Source organism: Penicillium daleae (genome assembly GCF_028827525.1).
Source record: "Penicillium daleae strain IBT 16125 chromosome Unknown utg000001l_segment0_segment0, whole genome shotgun sequence".
In the NCBI taxonomy this organism is placed as follows: Eukaryota; Fungi; Ascomycota; class Eurotiomycetes; order Eurotiales; family Aspergillaceae; genus Penicillium; species Penicillium daleae.
The window spans coordinates 2498314-2514261 of record NW_026623149.1 but is presented as its reverse complement, the minus strand read 5'-3'; the positions used below and the strand labels follow the sequence as shown (position 1 = coordinate 2514261).

General features: G+C 51.6%; 8 protein-coding genes across 8 annotated transcripts; 3 read left to right on the top strand and 5 right to left on the bottom strand.

Moving 5' to 3' along the window:
• Positions 1 to 1116: 1116 nt before the first annotated feature.
• N7458_000792 (FAD-dependent oxidoreductase) lies at positions 1117 to 2775 on the top strand (the record flags this gene model as incomplete). Its single annotated transcript, XM_056904186.1, has 3 exons — positions 1117 to 1136; positions 1402 to 1918; positions 1978 to 2775. 3 exons carry the CDS (start codon positions 1117 to 1119, stop codon positions 2773 to 2775), a joined length of 1335 nt encoding a protein of 444 aa, XP_056771953.1.
• Positions 2776 to 3422: 647 nt separating this feature from the next.
• On the top strand, positions 3423 to 4801 carry N7458_000791 (uncharacterized protein; the record flags this gene model as incomplete). Its single annotated transcript, XM_056904185.1, has 3 exons — positions 3423 to 3781; positions 3882 to 4302; positions 4367 to 4801. Coding segments are annotated over 3 exons (1215 nt in total), but the record flags the coding sequence as incomplete, so codon positions are not given.
• A 128-nt stretch (positions 4802 to 4929) lies between these two features.
• Positions 4930 to 5474, bottom strand: N7458_000790 (uncharacterized protein; the record flags this gene model as incomplete). Its single annotated transcript, XM_056904184.1, has 4 exons — positions 4930 to 4985; positions 5041 to 5074; positions 5126 to 5335; positions 5391 to 5474. The coding sequence occupies 4 exons, from the start codon at positions 5472 to 5474 to the stop codon at positions 4930 to 4932; spliced, it is 384 nt and encodes a 127-aa protein (XP_056771951.1).
• Positions 5475 to 5841: 367 nt separating this feature from the next.
• On the bottom strand, positions 5842 to 7574 carry N7458_000789 (NAD-dependent succinate-semialdehyde dehydrogenase; the record flags this gene model as incomplete). Its single annotated transcript, XM_056904183.1, has 3 exons — positions 5842 to 7229; positions 7300 to 7387; positions 7452 to 7574. The coding sequence occupies 3 exons, from the start codon at positions 7572 to 7574 to the stop codon at positions 5842 to 5844; spliced, it is 1599 nt and encodes a 532-aa protein (XP_056771950.1).
• An 855-nt stretch (positions 7575 to 8429) lies between these two features.
• N7458_000788 (uncharacterized protein) lies at positions 8430 to 10547 on the bottom strand (the record flags this gene model as incomplete). The annotated part of the gene is made up of 1 exon (XM_056904182.1): positions 8430 to 10547. One exon carries the CDS (start codon positions 10545 to 10547, stop codon positions 8430 to 8432), a length of 2118 nt encoding a protein of 705 aa, XP_056771949.1.
• A 477-nt stretch (positions 10548 to 11024) lies between these two features.
• Positions 11025 to 13167, bottom strand: nop7 (mRNA-binding ribosome synthesis protein NOP7; the record flags this gene model as incomplete). The annotated part of the gene is made up of 3 exons (XM_056904181.1): positions 11025 to 12928; positions 12992 to 13090; positions 13146 to 13167. 3 exons carry the CDS (start codon positions 13165 to 13167, stop codon positions 11025 to 11027), a joined length of 2025 nt encoding a protein of 674 aa, XP_056771948.1.
• Positions 13168 to 13395: 228 nt separating this feature from the next.
• N7458_000786 (GPI-anchored transamidase subunit GAB1) lies at positions 13396 to 14900 on the top strand (the record flags this gene model as incomplete). Its single annotated transcript, XM_056904180.1, has 5 exons — positions 13396 to 13537; positions 13599 to 13663; positions 13722 to 13924; positions 13981 to 14603; positions 14662 to 14900. 5 exons carry the CDS (start codon positions 13396 to 13398, stop codon positions 14898 to 14900), a joined length of 1272 nt encoding a protein of 423 aa, XP_056771947.1.
• An 80-nt stretch (positions 14901 to 14980) lies between these two features.
• N7458_000785 (N-terminal L-serine N(alpha)-acetyltransferase NAT4) lies at positions 14981 to 15947 on the bottom strand (the record flags this gene model as incomplete). The annotated part of the gene is made up of 2 exons (XM_056904179.1): positions 14981 to 15705; positions 15854 to 15947. The coding sequence occupies 2 exons, from the start codon at positions 15945 to 15947 to the stop codon at positions 14981 to 14983; spliced, it is 819 nt and encodes a 272-aa protein (XP_056771946.1).
• Between the last annotated feature and the right edge of the window lies 1 nt (position 15948).

The following is a 15948-nucleotide window of genomic DNA, read 5'->3' as shown; positions in this document are numbered from 1 at the left end:
TCAGCCGCTCAAACCTTATTGGCGGGAGTTCTAAGCGGCATCTGGTCAAAAGTACATGTTTAGATTCGTTTGCCAAGAAATATTGTGATCAAGGAGAAATTGTAACGCGTTCCCAGACCAATGGCTCCATGCGATTTGCACCTACAAAGGTACCTGACACGATTTACAAAAGGACACCATGGCTGTTTAAGGTACGCGGGGAACCCGGTCGGGGATGGCGAGTACAAGGTGGCAAGCCAAATCCCATGCGGATATGGATCCCGCTGAGTACATGGATAGCTTGACAAGGCACGGGGCTAATTGCCCCAGTATTTAAAGCACATAGAAGCTATATCGATGGTCAGTTCTACAGGGGTCCAACCAAAAAAATCACCCCTCTATACGTCAGGCGGTCAGCCAGAACTTGCCACCTGCCCTTCCGCCTACCTCATACGATTTTGAGATCATCTGGTTGATCAGATAGTCTCTTAGTAATATAAAATCGGGGAGAAAAAACAGTGGGGCCTGTATAGAGCGTGATTATTTTTGTCGGGCCTCTGTATAGCAAGAATGGAGACTTGATTCGGATCGTATCACCGCACTGATATCATAGAGATCAAAGATCCATTAATTCTATCAGGGACTTCGAAGTGTTGCTTACCTACAGTAGGACGATGGTGATCTTCACTTACATGACTCCGCATTTCTAACCGGTGGGGAAATTCCTGAAAACAAAGAACAGAATAACGGGAAGTCGATACCTATCATATCCTAATGCAGCTCAGGGCCGAGTCAGAAGGATCCTGGATGGACTGGGATACTTGGCTAGTGCAGAACATTTGTGGATATCCTGAATATGTAGTGGTGTGTTTGACCATCGCGAACAAAGCAAATAACTCTAATAGGTTCGCAGATCCGTATGTTGAAATTGTAGAGATCAAGTTTTTGAATAACCCCTATAGTCCCATTTTCCTTCCTGCGATGTCTTGTCTGTTGAATGCCCAACCAGCTGATCTCGGGTCTCGGACATGTCCCCCTCAGCCTCGGGAATTTCTAATGCCCGACGGCACGCTGAGTCCGCCTTCCATTTATCCACACGTCGGGCTTTACTACCCCCCGAGGGTCAATATTTACACGATGGACCGCGATGAATACAGGTGAGCCCCAAAAAAACTCTGGGTCGCTATGGAACATTGCCAAAATCCGCAAAAGGGGCGAGTGAGAAAACTCCAAAACCCGATCATGAGTATATAAGGCCTCAACGTGGGCGTGTTTGAGTCGACAATCCCTGGACATCTTCATCTTTCATTAAATATTTCTAAACCAACCACACGCCAAGGTCCGATAGTCTCGGTGGATAATCTAATCTATCGCTCGAAGATTTCTTGAGAGAGTGAAAGCAGATATACATAATATGTCCAGCTCGAAGCCAGCGCCAATCGCTATTGTCGGCGGCGGTCCTTGTGGACTTACATTTGCGCGCCTTTTGGAATGCGCTGATATCGACTACGTCGTTTTTGAGCGTGATGCATCTTCAGTGCCAGAGCCGGGCTTCCAGGGTGGCACTTTAGATATCCACGGTCCGACAGGCCAGGAAGCATTACGACGCGCTGGTCTACATGACCATTTCGAGAAACTGGCACGACGTGATGCGACAAGTATGGTTGTCCAGAACTACAAGGGTGATTATTGCGTGAAATTTGGCGAAAAGCGCGATGCTCCTGAGATCGACCGTCTCCAGCTCCGGCAGATACTATTGGATTCCCTACCATCTCATCGAATTCGTTGGGGCAAGGCCCTGAGAGCCATTGAGCGCGACACACACCACGAGCAGAAGGGTGCCAAAGATATCAAGCTGCATTTTACAGATGGCTCGACAGAGACTGGATTCCGGCTCATTGTGGGTGCCGATGGCGCTTGGAGTAAAGTGCGGCAACTTGTAAGCAAAGCAAGATACGTGCAATGGGCCCTTCAAGCCAAATACTGATTTTCTTATAGATCACACCTGCAAACCCTGAGTATTCAGGAATTATGTTCATCGAGGGCCGACTATCACTCGACAACCCACGGTATCATGCTGCGAGCGAGATGATAGGAACCGGAAACTCACTCACCACGAGTGCTAACGCTATCCTGTGCGTACAGCAAATGTCCGATCGTTCCTACCGTGTCTATATGGGCATCAAGGGACCACAAGACCTGACTCGATCCGGTGGCGAGCTCGACGTGACCAACATCGACAAGACCCGTGCGGCGCTGCTTGCACCTACTGGATTCTATGGTGACTGGGCAGAACATCTCCGCGACTTTGTTGCCCATGCTGAGGGTCCCTGGCGCGTTTGGCCCTGGTGCAGACTCAAGCCAGAAGTTCTCCTTCCAAAGGCCGATGATGCTGGCTACGATGAGACCCAGAGTCAGGATTCCTGGAAACGCTCTCCGGGCGTTGCCCTGCTTGGAGATGCGGCGCACGCGGCCTCACCTAACGGCGAGGGTGTCAATCAAGCAATGTATGACGCGTTGCGATTGTTCGAAAGCATCTCTGCTGAGATAAGCGACAACCAGGATGTGGACTTCGATGAAACAACTGATGCGGAAGCGCTAGAGCGAGCTATCGCTACCTATGAGGCTGAGATGCTCCGTCGTGGACGTGACCATATCGAGGACGGCATGAATGTGGAGAAGATGTTCTTTGGCGAGAAAGCGGCCGAGAATCTCATTGAGAATTTCACGCAAGTGAAGCCGGAGGGAAGCAAGCCGCCGATGGGGCCTGGATCTATTATTGCCTCAGAAAATTAGGCGAGAATGCGTAAGATGTAATCAGGGTAAACGGTTAGCTTTGAGATCTCCCCTCACCATTTTGCCGCGTGAGGGTACAGTCATATAAATAGATATAGAACAATCTCATTGGTCACAGTATTTGTAAATCAGACCCAGTGTCATCATCATCGTTGACAAATAACCACGATAGCCATGAGTTTGATGATCGAAGGACCACGCGTATCCTGAAAATATATGCCCAGACTTAAAAGTAGCGCCCAGGGCATAAATCCGCCCTTTTCTTGCCTGCACAATTGTAATCTTGGCGCCGAAACACTCCAGGTACTCAATAGGAGGCGCAGCAATCCTTCATAAGGGACACAGGCGGGACAGCGCCCAAGTATCAAGATTACTTCCGCTAAATACAAATTCCGGCTGTGAATAGCTATAAAGCTCACTACTGTATCTCATGATAATTACAAATTCTGACTGCGAATAGCTACAAAGCTCACTACTGTATCTTAAGTTATTTCCCGATTTAGGCTGATGTTGTCTAGTCGGCTAGTGAGCTAGAATAGATCCTGCCCCCACAGATATCAGCCTCATAACACAGGGATAGTACAGATAGTACAAATCAACGACAATGGCCAGCTGTAAAATATTTATCCACCAGTTCATCCTTTTAGAATCGTTTACATTCTCGCAATCATATCGCCGAAGCGCGTTTGGACGCTCAACATCCAGCATCTGGTAGTCGCTCATCAGCCTATCACTTAGTGTGGTCCAAGCATAGACCGCACTATATTCACCCATACAAGAGGATCACACAACGCTCTAGGACAACAGCGGACTGGAGTGCCACATACACTCCTGGAGACCTTGGAAATTTCAAATCTGTCTATCAAATTCGGGCCGCATTCAGCTTTCTCCTAATCGTCACCTCCCTGGGAATTCTAGCTGCTGCGATCATAATTCGTAAACGTGGGACGAAAGCCGGCATCGTTCTCTTCAAGATACTCGTTATATCACTCATAAGCTATGCCATGTGAGTAATGAAAGTAATGAATACCTTCTTTCTACCATCACCCCCAGAAAATCATATATCTGCGCTCCATTGAAACAGTGCTCATGATGAAGTATTCTAGATCCAACCTTATGCCGGCCATCGTTTACAGCATTTACCTGGCCGACACGACGGTGAAATTAGCTATTCAACTTGCATTCATTATAGAAGAACTGACATACCTGTTCGCACTATGGACAATCCTCCTCCTCCTCTACCGGTTCATCAACCGCTTCCAAGAGTGGTCCACAGGTCGAGTGTCAATCGTCTTGATGCTTGTTCACGGAGTAATTTTTGGTCTTATGGGTGTTCTTTGCGTTGCGGAGCTCGCGTTATATATTGGCTCCACTGTGAAGACAGTTGATAGAAGCCAGAGGTGGATTCTATCTTGGCATTGGGTGCAAAGTGTTCGAGAAATCGCTCTCTGGGTCGTGTCTTTCGAGATTGCGATCTGGGCCTCGGTTGTGGAGGTTCGAGCATCGAAGGTTGACAGGATGGCAAGAGTACGTCGACACCGGGATACACTTTTTAAGTTGAGATCCAACTAACTACTTCTGTTCGTAATAGCCATCCACTCTCTCCTTCTTGCTAGCGAGTATCGGCTTCTTCGCCATGAACATGATGTGGGCGATGGTCACCATTCGGTGGGACATCGTCGCCTACCATGGGCATTCCAGCATTTATCCGCGAGGGATCTATTACTTTGAGACTGTTTTCGTGTTCATTTGCATCGTGCTCACTTACACCGGGATCCTGACGTGCTGCACCCGTCTAGCCGGTCTCAAGGACTCCGATATCTTTCAAACAGGTACGCCCACCGACTATCCTGTGATGACATACGAGCATCCATACACAAAACCTTCGGCGATAGAGTCAAGACTGATGATCACAGAAGCAGACCCATCTCGGGAGTTCTGGGAAGCTGGATCGCGGCTGATTCACGAGGGCGATGCGAGGTTCAAGATTCTCCCGCGAAAGCCGCAAGCAGCTCAAGCATACTGAGATCGCGTGCTACATCTAGAAGAAATGAGTGATGATTTTATGCCCCGGATTTGATTGAGGAGGTGCAGTTTATTATGATAGTATACAGTAGTCTAACATGGATCTTAAGCGTTTGCAATGAACAAGAATCATCCAGTGATCTGCTCGTCGATGTATCGCCTCATAGTCTCGAATTCAGCTTTCCCTGTCTTCAGATTGTAAGCGTCAAACCGATATAAGATTCTTGAAGGGCAACATACCGAGATCAGATAGCGTATGTGAGACTGTCAAGGCCTGAATTAGCAATGTCGTTAACCCCGAAATCTACAGGGTAGGGCTACTTACCAAATCTGTCACTTCACGGTTCCGCTCAAACTCGTGTCGAGCATATGAGCGTAACTCATCTCGTGTAGGAGAAGGTGGAGCTTCTAATTGTAGAATGAAAATGAGATAAGCGGTTTTGAGTGACAGGGGTACTACGTCGAGGGTCATCATACTGTGCAATGCCCTCACAATATCACGCCAGAGTGACAAAACCCTTTGTCTTTGGATGAACTGTACCTATTATTAGTCTCAAGGTTCACTTGCTCGAGCACCAAAATCCACTTACATGGTCTAGACTGATCGCTGGCTTCTTCAATTTTGAAGGCTGAGTGCGAGAAATAGCCGCCAGGAGGCTCAGTGATTGACGCATGGTGGTAATTTCATGTCATTTCAGAAGATGAGTGAGACTATTAACCCTTCGAGGGCTAGATGTACGTCTCAATGTATGTGCAAAGCGTGTAGGTCAATGAAGGCGGTCGAGTCTGAGGGTCTCTCACGCGCAATATTCCTTGGATCACGTGATCGAGCTCAAAATTAGGTGGCAAAGAGAGAAGGAGAGTTTAAGCATCAACTACAGTGATCTTTTCAGAAAGTATTCAAGTTGGTAGGAAATTTTGATAAAGGTAAAAAGATGTTCGTTAAATTTTTGTATCTCAGTCCATGGCCGCTGGATATATCCAAAACTTCCAAGTCCAATCCATCTCCATTCTACTTAGCCCATCACCAGAGGAAGAAGCTTATGCCTGCAGAGGCTCCCCCATACCGCCAAAAGTGACGCTCTTAATGGTCATAAACTCATCAATACCATACTTGCTGCCCTCGCGACCGAAACCACTCTGCTTGACACCACCGAACGGCGAGGCAACATCACTAATCAGTCCAGTGTTGACACCAACCATGCCAACCTCCAGTGTTTCGGCAATGCGGAAGATGCGGCGCACGTTGCCGCTGAAGAAGTAACCGGCCAGACCAACCTCGGCCTTGTTAGCAAGCTCAATGACCTCATCCTCCGTCTCGAAAGGGAAGAGACCCGCCACGGGACCAAAGGTTTCCTCGGACGCGATAAGCATATCCTTGCTCATGCCAGTCAGCACAGTAGGCTCGTAGAAGTTAGGACCCAGAGCGGACGCCTTCTGGCCACCAATGACGACCTTGGCACCCTTGGAGGTTGCGTCCTGGACGTGCTCGTGGGCCTTGGCAGCGGCACGTTCGTGGATGACGGGGCCATGGGTGATGCCCTCCCCGAAGCCAGCTCCAAGCTTAAAGTCCTTGACCTTGGCGACGAAGCGCTTGGCAAACTCATCGTAGATACCCTTCTGCACGTAGATCCGGTTCGCGCAGACACAGGTCTGGCCGGAGCTACGGAACTTGGAGGTAATGGCACCGGTTACGGCAGCATCGAGGTCCTCGACGTCGTCGAAGACGATGAAGGGCGCGTTACCGCCGAGCTCCCAGGATACCTTCTTGATAGTGGAGGAAGACTGCTTCATGAGCAGACGGCCGACGTTCGTCGAGCCAGTGAAGGAGACCTTGCGCACCTCCGGATGGGTAGTAATAAGCTCACCCACGGCGGGAGTGTTTTTAGAGGCAGTGACAATGTTAACAACACCCTTAGGGATACCCGCCCGGTGGGCGAGCTCAGCCAGAGCATTCGCAGTGAAGGGAGTCTCGCAAGGAGACTTGGCAACGACGGTGCAACCAGCCGCCAAAGCCGGGCCGATCTTACGGGTGATCATCGCAGCGGGGAAGTTCCACGGGGTAATTAGACCGCAAACACCAACCGGCTGCTTAAGGGTGATCACCCGGTTACCCGGCACCGTGGCTGGAATAGTGTCGCCGTACGTACGAGGCGCCTCCTCGCTGAACCACTCAAAGAAGCTGGCCGCATAGTTCACCTCGCCCTTTGCGTCGGCTAAGGGCTTGCCATTCTCCCAGGTGATCAACTTGGCCAAGTCCTCTGCATTATCCATCATGAGTTGGTACCACCGGCGCAGCATGCGTGCACGCTCACGGGCCAGGGTTGTGCGGAATGAAGGGAAAGCCTCCGAGGCAGCCTGGATGGCCTTCTCAACGTCGGCGGTATCGAGCTCCGGGCAAGTTCCAATGAGTTCGCCAGTGGCGGGGTCTGCAAATGAAAATATGAGATCAGCATCCGAATATAGCGCCGATAGTCCTTTCTTGTATTCAGTCCTTACCGTGAACCTCGAAGGTCTGTCCCGACTGGGCACCAACCCACTCGCCATTGATATAACACTTATCAATGAAGAGGGACTTATCTTTCAACTGTACCAAATTGTCAGAGCCAACACTCAATATCTCTAACACCTCCGACCAACAAGTAACGCACCTCAGGCCGATTGGGTCCCATGGTGTATAGTCTCTTCGCAGCAGGCGCGGACGGAATGGCAAAAGGGTATCGCGGACGGGGTCGCAGCAATTGGCGGGCGACAGGACGGACGATGCGGTCCATTATGAAGGGATCCGAGGGCTGCGGGGGAATGAGGGACAGGGCTAAAAGTACAAGGCGAAAAGAAGCCGCGGGAACAGATCGGTCAGATGTGCGGGGAGGGAGTGGGATTTGGAGAAGGCTTTAAAAGGTGCTCGGTCGTTTGCGGAGGGACGGTCTTGTCCGTTGCTGGGAGCTGTGGCGCTGGACGGTGATTGCTCTTTGGGCCCGAGAAGCACCGAGGACGGGGTTCGCGCCGATGTGTCGAGAGGTGAAAATGGGCTGGAGCTCAGAAGGGAAGTTGGATGCTAAGCGGGGGCAAAGTGCGGATTATTTGAGAAGGAGGTTGATTGATAGTTGATGTCATTCCTGAGGGGAACTGGTTTCTTCCCCTTTGCTGATGCTCGACTCGGCAAGGAAATTTCAAGAGTCTTTTTCTTTTCTTCAATCTCTATGCCCTTTGGTCTCATTTATATGTCTTTTGGAGATTATTAATTGAGTCGATGGCAAGTATGGCCTTGAACTGTGCTGGGGAGCTCTCCACTTTATGGTAATGTAAATTCATAAATTACCACGACCGGTAAACCGGGCAAATAGAGAGCTTTTATTGATACCGCCTCGGCACTTTGGACGAATGATATACGATATACTGTCTCGCCGTCCCGGATAGTGTAACGGTAATACCAGAATCTTCTCCAACAAATTGCTTAGTATGGGGGGAACTATACAGCCAACTTTGGGAAGGACCAGCCGAAGTGGATTGGGTGAATATTCACAACTGACTTGGAGAAAAGGAACCATCTACAATAATCTCCCAAGTATTGAGCCTTTAATAGAGAATATAACAAGTCGGTATCATACTATGTACAAAAAATCTAGCTAGTCAATCTCAATCAGTTCGACACCTCCAGGCGTACTCTGAGACCGAGATCGCTCGCCTTCCACAGGTGTATACCCTGGATGCACCCGCTTCATATGCAAATTAAGATTCCATGTCCGTGAGAATCCCTTTGTATGCCGCGAGCATCGTTTAATCGGGCAGATAAGATCAGCTTTACGATGTTCACCCTTGCCTTTAGGCGCTTGTTGTGCTTGTGACGCTTGAGGGGGTGCGGATTGGGTCCCGGAACCAGTCTGGCTCTCAGGAACAGCGACAGGAACAAGACCGGGGCTTTGAATCACGACAGCGATGGTCGAAGATGACGGGAGGGCAGCTGAAGTTGAGCGATGTCGCCGTGGTTGTGATTGCGACCGTGATTGCACCCTCGGCTGTGATTTGCGTTTACGCGGAGAAAGAGCTGGTCCTGGACCTGGTGGTGAGCTCGCCCGTTCTGGTTCAGGTAGAATCTCTGCGTCGGATTCGCTCTCGCAGTACTGCCATTGCCAGCCAGACCGAGACGATTCCTCTAGCCGAGAGACTTTCTTGAATCGGCCTTCGTGGAACGTCCGGAATGTCATGTCTTCTCCAAAGAGGTCGGCACATCGCTTTGAAGCACGCATTACCGCTGCATTTGGAAGATCCGTCATTGCAGCAATGCCCATGACCTCGCTCCAGTCGCGAAGCCCAAGCTTGTATCTCATCGTGGAAAGTTCACCACTGCCTCTAGAGGTTCGAGACCTCCCACGAGATCGTGACGTACTCCGCACAATTCCGTTCTGAGTGCTGGCTGCAGTTGAGGATCGAACGCTTTTAGACCGATGGCTTGAATTTTGCGAATGAGTCGAGAGCCGACGGGCCCGCTTACGGCCACGCGACCGGCTTCTGCCTCCGCTCACCTGTCTAGATCGTGAGCGGGATGTCTCAGAGTAGCCTGTATCGTCGGACTCGCTACCGGAGTCGGCGTCGTGAAAGCGACTCTTCACAGAATGATGTAACCCCATCAAAAGGCGGTCGACCTGGGCGATTATGTTTCGAGATAGTGGACGTAGTTGCTGTCTCGATACACCGTCATCGGCCTGGACGACCGGTTGAAGCGGCACTGCATCTGGCTTGGGATCTTCACCCTTCTCATCCTCGGAATCTTTCATGTCTTCATCTTTCATATTGTCCGGGGTACCGTCCCTCCTCACACGATTGACCCTCACCTCTTCCAAATCCGATTCCCGTGCCATGAAGGTCTGCTTAGCATGTTTCATCATAGTTGCAATGATAGACTCTTCCAGTTCCGCGCTTGGTCGCAAATCAGGTGGCATTCGTAGTGTGCCAGGTCCATCAAGCTGGCGGTGGATTATCTCATCGGGACGCGGTACATTGGCAGCAGGCCTCGGCCATGCGACCCAGCGTCTAGGTGGAAAAATTCGTTCTTGTCCATCAGGCTCTTGGGGATCCTGAGACGTGCCTCGAGTGTGATCACGTTTATTGCGGATAGTATAAGCATTATATAGATGAGCAGCAAGGTCTCTAGCCCGATTAGCAACTATTGCTTCGTAGGCTCCCCGTTCGTCTGCGATAAGTCGCCTGTACGTGGAAGGATATCCATTCCAGCGATTTGGGCGCTCCACGCCCGTTGGCAGATCAAGGCCACGGTCAAGTACATATGTCGTGGCCGCTGGTTCAGGTCGTGTCCGTATCTCCAAGGGCGAAGATGGGAGAATCGGCTGTTTGCCCTTCCAGCGAGGGCCGGTCTCTGCTTCCGGCCTTCTCTCGACGGCATCTTCACCTTTGCTTCCATCACTTCCTCGAAAGCTGTCTCCATCAGAGCCATAATAGGCGTCTAACGGCCTCTCGCGCATGATCACGTCAAAGTCATCCTCTTCGCCCTCAAATCCACCCATATCCATGGAGTCAGAGACATTTCTTTGCTCGGGAATGACATCGAGTCCGCTCGGTCCACCAAATAGAGATCCTCTAGTTCTCCGGATAGGCTCCGGCAGAGAAGACGGTGGTGGATCAGCATCGCTGCTAGGACCTCCAAATATTGAATTATATGGCTGCGCTGATTGTGGTGGATAGAACTGAGATGACGATGGTTGCTGGTTATCTGAGAACGAGGACATGCCTCGGAGACTTGAGTGGTTGAAGTGTGATACACAAGGGTCGAAGCCTGTTCATATCACGTTGATGTTGTTCTCCGATTCAGATGTAGCGTTCTTAGACATCTGAGGTGATCAAGCATCACGCTATATCGCTCTTTCAGTTGTAAAGTGAGGACCTAATCATTTGTGTCTGAGTTTGGTGAGGACTTGAGGCACGAGGGCATCCAAATTTTGACCGAGTGGACCACCATCATGATGTCACGTGGTATTGAATTTCTTGTGGAATGACAAGAGATCAGCCAACCTGTGCTATGACATTGAATGTCCACAAATTCAATCAGTTCAAATTTAGTGACTACGATGAAGAGTAATTTGTGATGAAACGATTAAATTCGATGACATAAATTTTTAGACATGCATATACAGGGGGCTATCCCATCCGCAAACGCCAGGAAAAATAAAGACCTCTTCACAGTTTTGACATGGCCTGGCTCAGCTCTATTTTTGGCCACCCTTCTCACCCTTCTCGAGCTTGCGTCGCTTCGACCGGAGCTTGGCAGCCTCGTCTGACGTCTTCTTGTTCGAGTACATCATCTTCTCCAGCAGCTTACGCTTCTTGCGACTCATCATCATCTTCTGTCGCTCGAGCTCCTCGTCCTCCTGGCGCTTCTTAGCAGCCAATTTCTTAGACTTGCCAGCCTTCTTCTTGGCAGACTCGTCAGCGGCACCGGCGGAAGAGTAGGGCAGACCCGCAGCCTCGGCCTCGAGCTCGCGCTGGTGCTGGTTGCGGGCAGCCTCGTCGTCATCGTCAGACTCGGAGGCGGCTGCCTCCTCGACGCCGGGGAATTCCTCCTCTTCGTCTTCCTCCTCGCTCTCACTTTCGTCGTCGTCGGTTCCAGCGACATCCATACCGCCATCAACGGACTCGTCCTCGGACTCCTCGGCAGAGGCGGCAGGCTTCTCGGTGGCGGGCTCATCCTCCATCTCCTCGTCGCTGTCCTCGTCGCCATCCTCGGCCAGCTCAGCCTCACCCTCCTCTTCCTGTTCAGCCAGGCTGGCGCGCGGGTCGTAACCACCGCGAGAAGGCTTGACCCACGGGCTCAGGTGGGGCGGGAGAGTGGCACCAGGGCCGTAAAGATCGGCGCGAAGCAACTTGCCATCGTTGACGCAGTCCCACACCCACTGGGGCTGAACGTATGTGCGTCCGGGAATCCGAGTGCCAGCCTTGACCTTGGGGGTAGCACCCTCCGCGGCGGCAGGAATGGCCGGCAGAGAACCCTCGGGAAGCTGAGGACGATCAACGATCTGGTGAGTGATGCGCGGGTCGGTCTCATCATGAGTGAAAGCACCGTCACCAAGCACGGCATCCCAGCCAATACGCTTGCAACCGAAAGCACGCAGAATAAACTCGAGAGGAGCCTTGGGGGCCTCACGGGAGATGTAAAAAGTGAAGGGGGCGAAGAGAGCACCGGCCTCGTTGCCGCTCATGTCAGGCTGGGGTAGAGTGTCGGCTTCGGGGGCGGCAGGCTCGAAACGGTCGATGGCATCGCTTGACTCCTCGGTGGTGTCTGCCATTGGCTCATCCATGGTCTGGTCCAGGCCTGCAGACTTGATGACCTTGTCCACCTTGGCTTGGACCTCCTTCGAAGCCTCCTTGTTAGAACTGTCGATCACCTTGGGCTTGCCGGACTCAATCGCCTTGTTCTCAGTCACATTGCGGCCCTCGAGGGTGAAAGCAGCCAGCTCAGCACCGTTCTCGTCACTCCGGGTGTCGAACTTCGGGGGATATCTCAATCCGATCGAGGAGTACAGACGGAAGTTGACGAAACCCAACAGGGTGGTGTAGAAATCGACGAAGGTAGCCATGATACGGTAGTCAACGTCGCCATTAACACGCTGAACGAACCGGTAGGGCACCAACCACATGATATCCTGACCCTGAATGGTGGCCTGGTAGTAGATACCCTTGATCGAGAGGAAGGACTTGCGGAGCGCGTTGGTGGTGATCAAGTAGTGCTGGAATTCGTGGCAGAGGCGTTGGCAGAGCGCAATCGTCTTGTGGGGGACATGGTCGGTAGAAGGGAGGGTGGCAAACAGGAAGAGCAAAGACAGAGCATCGTCAAGGTCGCGAAGGGCGTCGGTGAAGGTCGGGTAGCGCTCCTTGATGACATGGTCAAGGGTGAGCTTGGGAGCGTGGTTCTTCTCGAGGCGCGCAGCGTCGCTGACTTCACCACGACCCAGGGAACGAGCGATCTTCTTGGCAAGAGCCTTCTGGTCACGGAACTTGTTGAGCAGAGGCTCGTGGAGCAGGTACTGGATGTCCTTGGTGTAGTAGAAGGTGGTGTTCGGGGTGGAGGTCCTGGAGGCCTTCTTCTTGTTCCGGGGCTCACGAGGGTAGATGCCTATCAATCGCGCATGTAATTAGGATTGGAGAACATTCCAGACTTCTGAATAGATGGTCTTACCCTTGAAAATGCAGAGGCGACGGAAATCGGGCAGAGAAATCTGAAGCTTTCGCACGGCCTGGGTACGGGTGATGTAGTTTTTGGCCTGGCCAGAGGTACCTGATAAAAGGACTGTTAGCGGTATTCAATCAATCCAGCGATTGCCAAAGCATACCCTTCTTCTTAATTTTCGCCATGGTGAAATCTGTTGCAGTCCTATAACCGGCAAGCCAAACAGTCTTGCTGATAAGAAGAAGAAAATTTCTCGATAACTTTTTTTTTTGACAAGGCCGGGTGGCCCGTGCACGACAGGTGTCCGTGGTTCCTCCGCCTTTCGTTCCTCGGCGGCTTTAAGGGACAGCTGGAACAACAGAACAACAGACCAACAGCCTGCCAGCAGCTCTCTTCCAACCCGCCTCTCTGTCATGGCGGTGGACCGACGGAAGGTAGCTGTCTTCGGTGCGGCCTTTGTGCTGCGACTGCTTCTTATTTGTCTCTTCCCATCATTGCCCGACCTGCTTACTGGCCGAGTCGAGGTGTCCACCCCGGTCAATAGCTTCAAGCGACGTATGCGATAAGGAACAAGTCCAATGGCGTTGCAATCCAACGAGCTAACATCCTGGAATAGTCCAAGAAGGCCTGTACCTCTATACACGCAATGCATCGCCATACGACGGCGGTGTCTTCCACCAGGTGGGCAAATCGATACCTTCCAAAAACCACATCCTCAATTAACCACTGGCCGATCTAGGCACCGCTCCTGCTCCCTCTGTTCTCCTTACTGCCCGACGTCAAGCGCAATCCGGTCCCAACAGCCATCTTCTATTTCCTTGTCGATTTAGTGAATGCACATGCGCTGGCGACCATCTCCGAGTCGGGCCAGTCGGTCCAAAGTCGACTCCACTCTGCCATGCGGAAGAATATTCGGTGGGACGGGACTTCAGTGGCAGCATGGTATGGCGCATTTGAATATTCTACACGTCTGGGCGTATTGCTTATTGTCTATCCAGGTTCTTGTTCAATCCCTTCACGATCGCAACGTGCTTGGCGCGATCAACAAGCGTGTTCACCACCTCGGGAATTTTGTTCGCTGTCTCGAATGCAGTCAGTGGTAACAGCCTGAACGCAATGCTTGCTCTCGGCTTTGCGTCATATCTCTCCCTCTATCCCGCTTTGTTGTTTGTCCCGCTAGCCCTGCTCTGCTACGATCAACGAGCCCAAAAGTCCGCCCAGGCGCCCTCTACTGCTCTCTCCATCTTGCAACACGGCTCCATTTTGTCTGCTAGTATTGCTGGGCTACTTGGACTTTCAGTCCTCATCACTGGAAACTTCTGGGAGTTCATGTCTGCCACCTACGGCTTCCACCTGCTGGTCCCAGACCTGACCCCCAATGTGGGCCTGTGGTGGTACTTCTTCATCGAGATGTTCGACTCCTTCCGTGAGTTCTTCCTCGGGGTGTTCTGGCTTCACCTGGCTAGCTATGTTGGAGGACTCACGGTGAGGCTGCGGCGACAGCCCCTGTTCATTATCACCTCGCTCCTGGGCGTCTTTGCCGTATTCAAGCCCTACCCCAGTATCTCGGATGCTTCGCTATACTTTGCACTGCTGCCATTGTATCGGCATCTTTTCCCCTGTGAGTACTCAAGTATCACACATGACCTATCCTTGAGCCCAACTAATCCTCAAACTAGTGATGCGGTACACTTTCTTTGCCATTTCAGCTCTCTTATACTCCAGTTTGCTAGGCCCCGCCTTCTATCACCTCTGGATCTACGCTGGATCCGGAAATGCGAACTTCTTTTACGCCATCACCCTTGTGTGGAGTCTAGGGCTCTCTATCCTCTTGGCAGATAGTATCTTCGCTGCGCTCAGAGACGAGTGGGAGCAAGATCACCCTGAACGCAAGGGCGAGGAAGTAAAACAAGTGTAATGTATATTGATGATAGCGTTTTCATCGCTGCATGTGTTTCCCTTTTTCTAGAAACAAACGAAAAGAAATAATAAAGATTCTCAATCCTTCAATCTCTTCGACAAAATCAAATAATCAAACTCCTTAATCGTCCCATTCCGCAACCTTCGCGGTTGCGGCGAGTACTCATCCACCTCATAACCACCCTTCTCATAAAACCTCCTAGCCGTCGCATTGGATTTGAAAACCGTCAACATCGCCTTCTCCAACCCGACGAGCCGGCCAATCTCCTCCATCCGCGTCATCAGCAGCACGCCGAGCCCCCGACCCCGGGCCCTCGGCGATAAATGGATCTCGTAGCAATAAGCCACCTCTTTCCCATCCTCATAGGTAACCATAAACGACAAGAATCCTAGCACATTGGGATTATCCTCTAATCCCGATGGCGAGCTCGGCTTGTCGGATCCGGTGGGATTCTCGCTTTGGGACGCATCCGATACTTGTTCCGCGACGCCCCGCAGAATCAGGTACTTCATGTCGGGGAGTTTCATTTCTTTGCGCTTCTTGGGGCGGGACCAGCCTGCGCCTGAAGCGGCGTAGTCTGAGCCGGAGGTGAACTCGACAAGATCGAGACATGCGTCCAGATCTGCGCGGGAGATGGTTGCGGCGGAATACACGTCCAGATGGGTTCCAGCCGCGAGAGAGGTCTTCTTGTCGAGAGCCGGATTTTCGGCATCTTGATGAGTCGCCGTGATGAGCGGAGACACGTAGCGTGATGTAAATTCTTCAATGGTGAGTGCGTTGGTGCGCTCAACCAGCGGCTGGTCTACGCGGATATGGCATTAGCAACGCGTCGGGGTGACAGATCGGGTTAACGGGTACATCGGATATCAAAAATTCATCTCATCAAGAGATACTGTGATGTTTGATGCCCATCCGAACCTATTGGTTGGGGAGCAGAGCTATTTACTTACTTTTGGTAGCTGCCGGGACGCGTCGGATGCGGGTTTCCAGGGACCGACGTGCCGTTTTGGCCTTGGTTACTCGGCCCTCTTTCGTTGCTGGCATG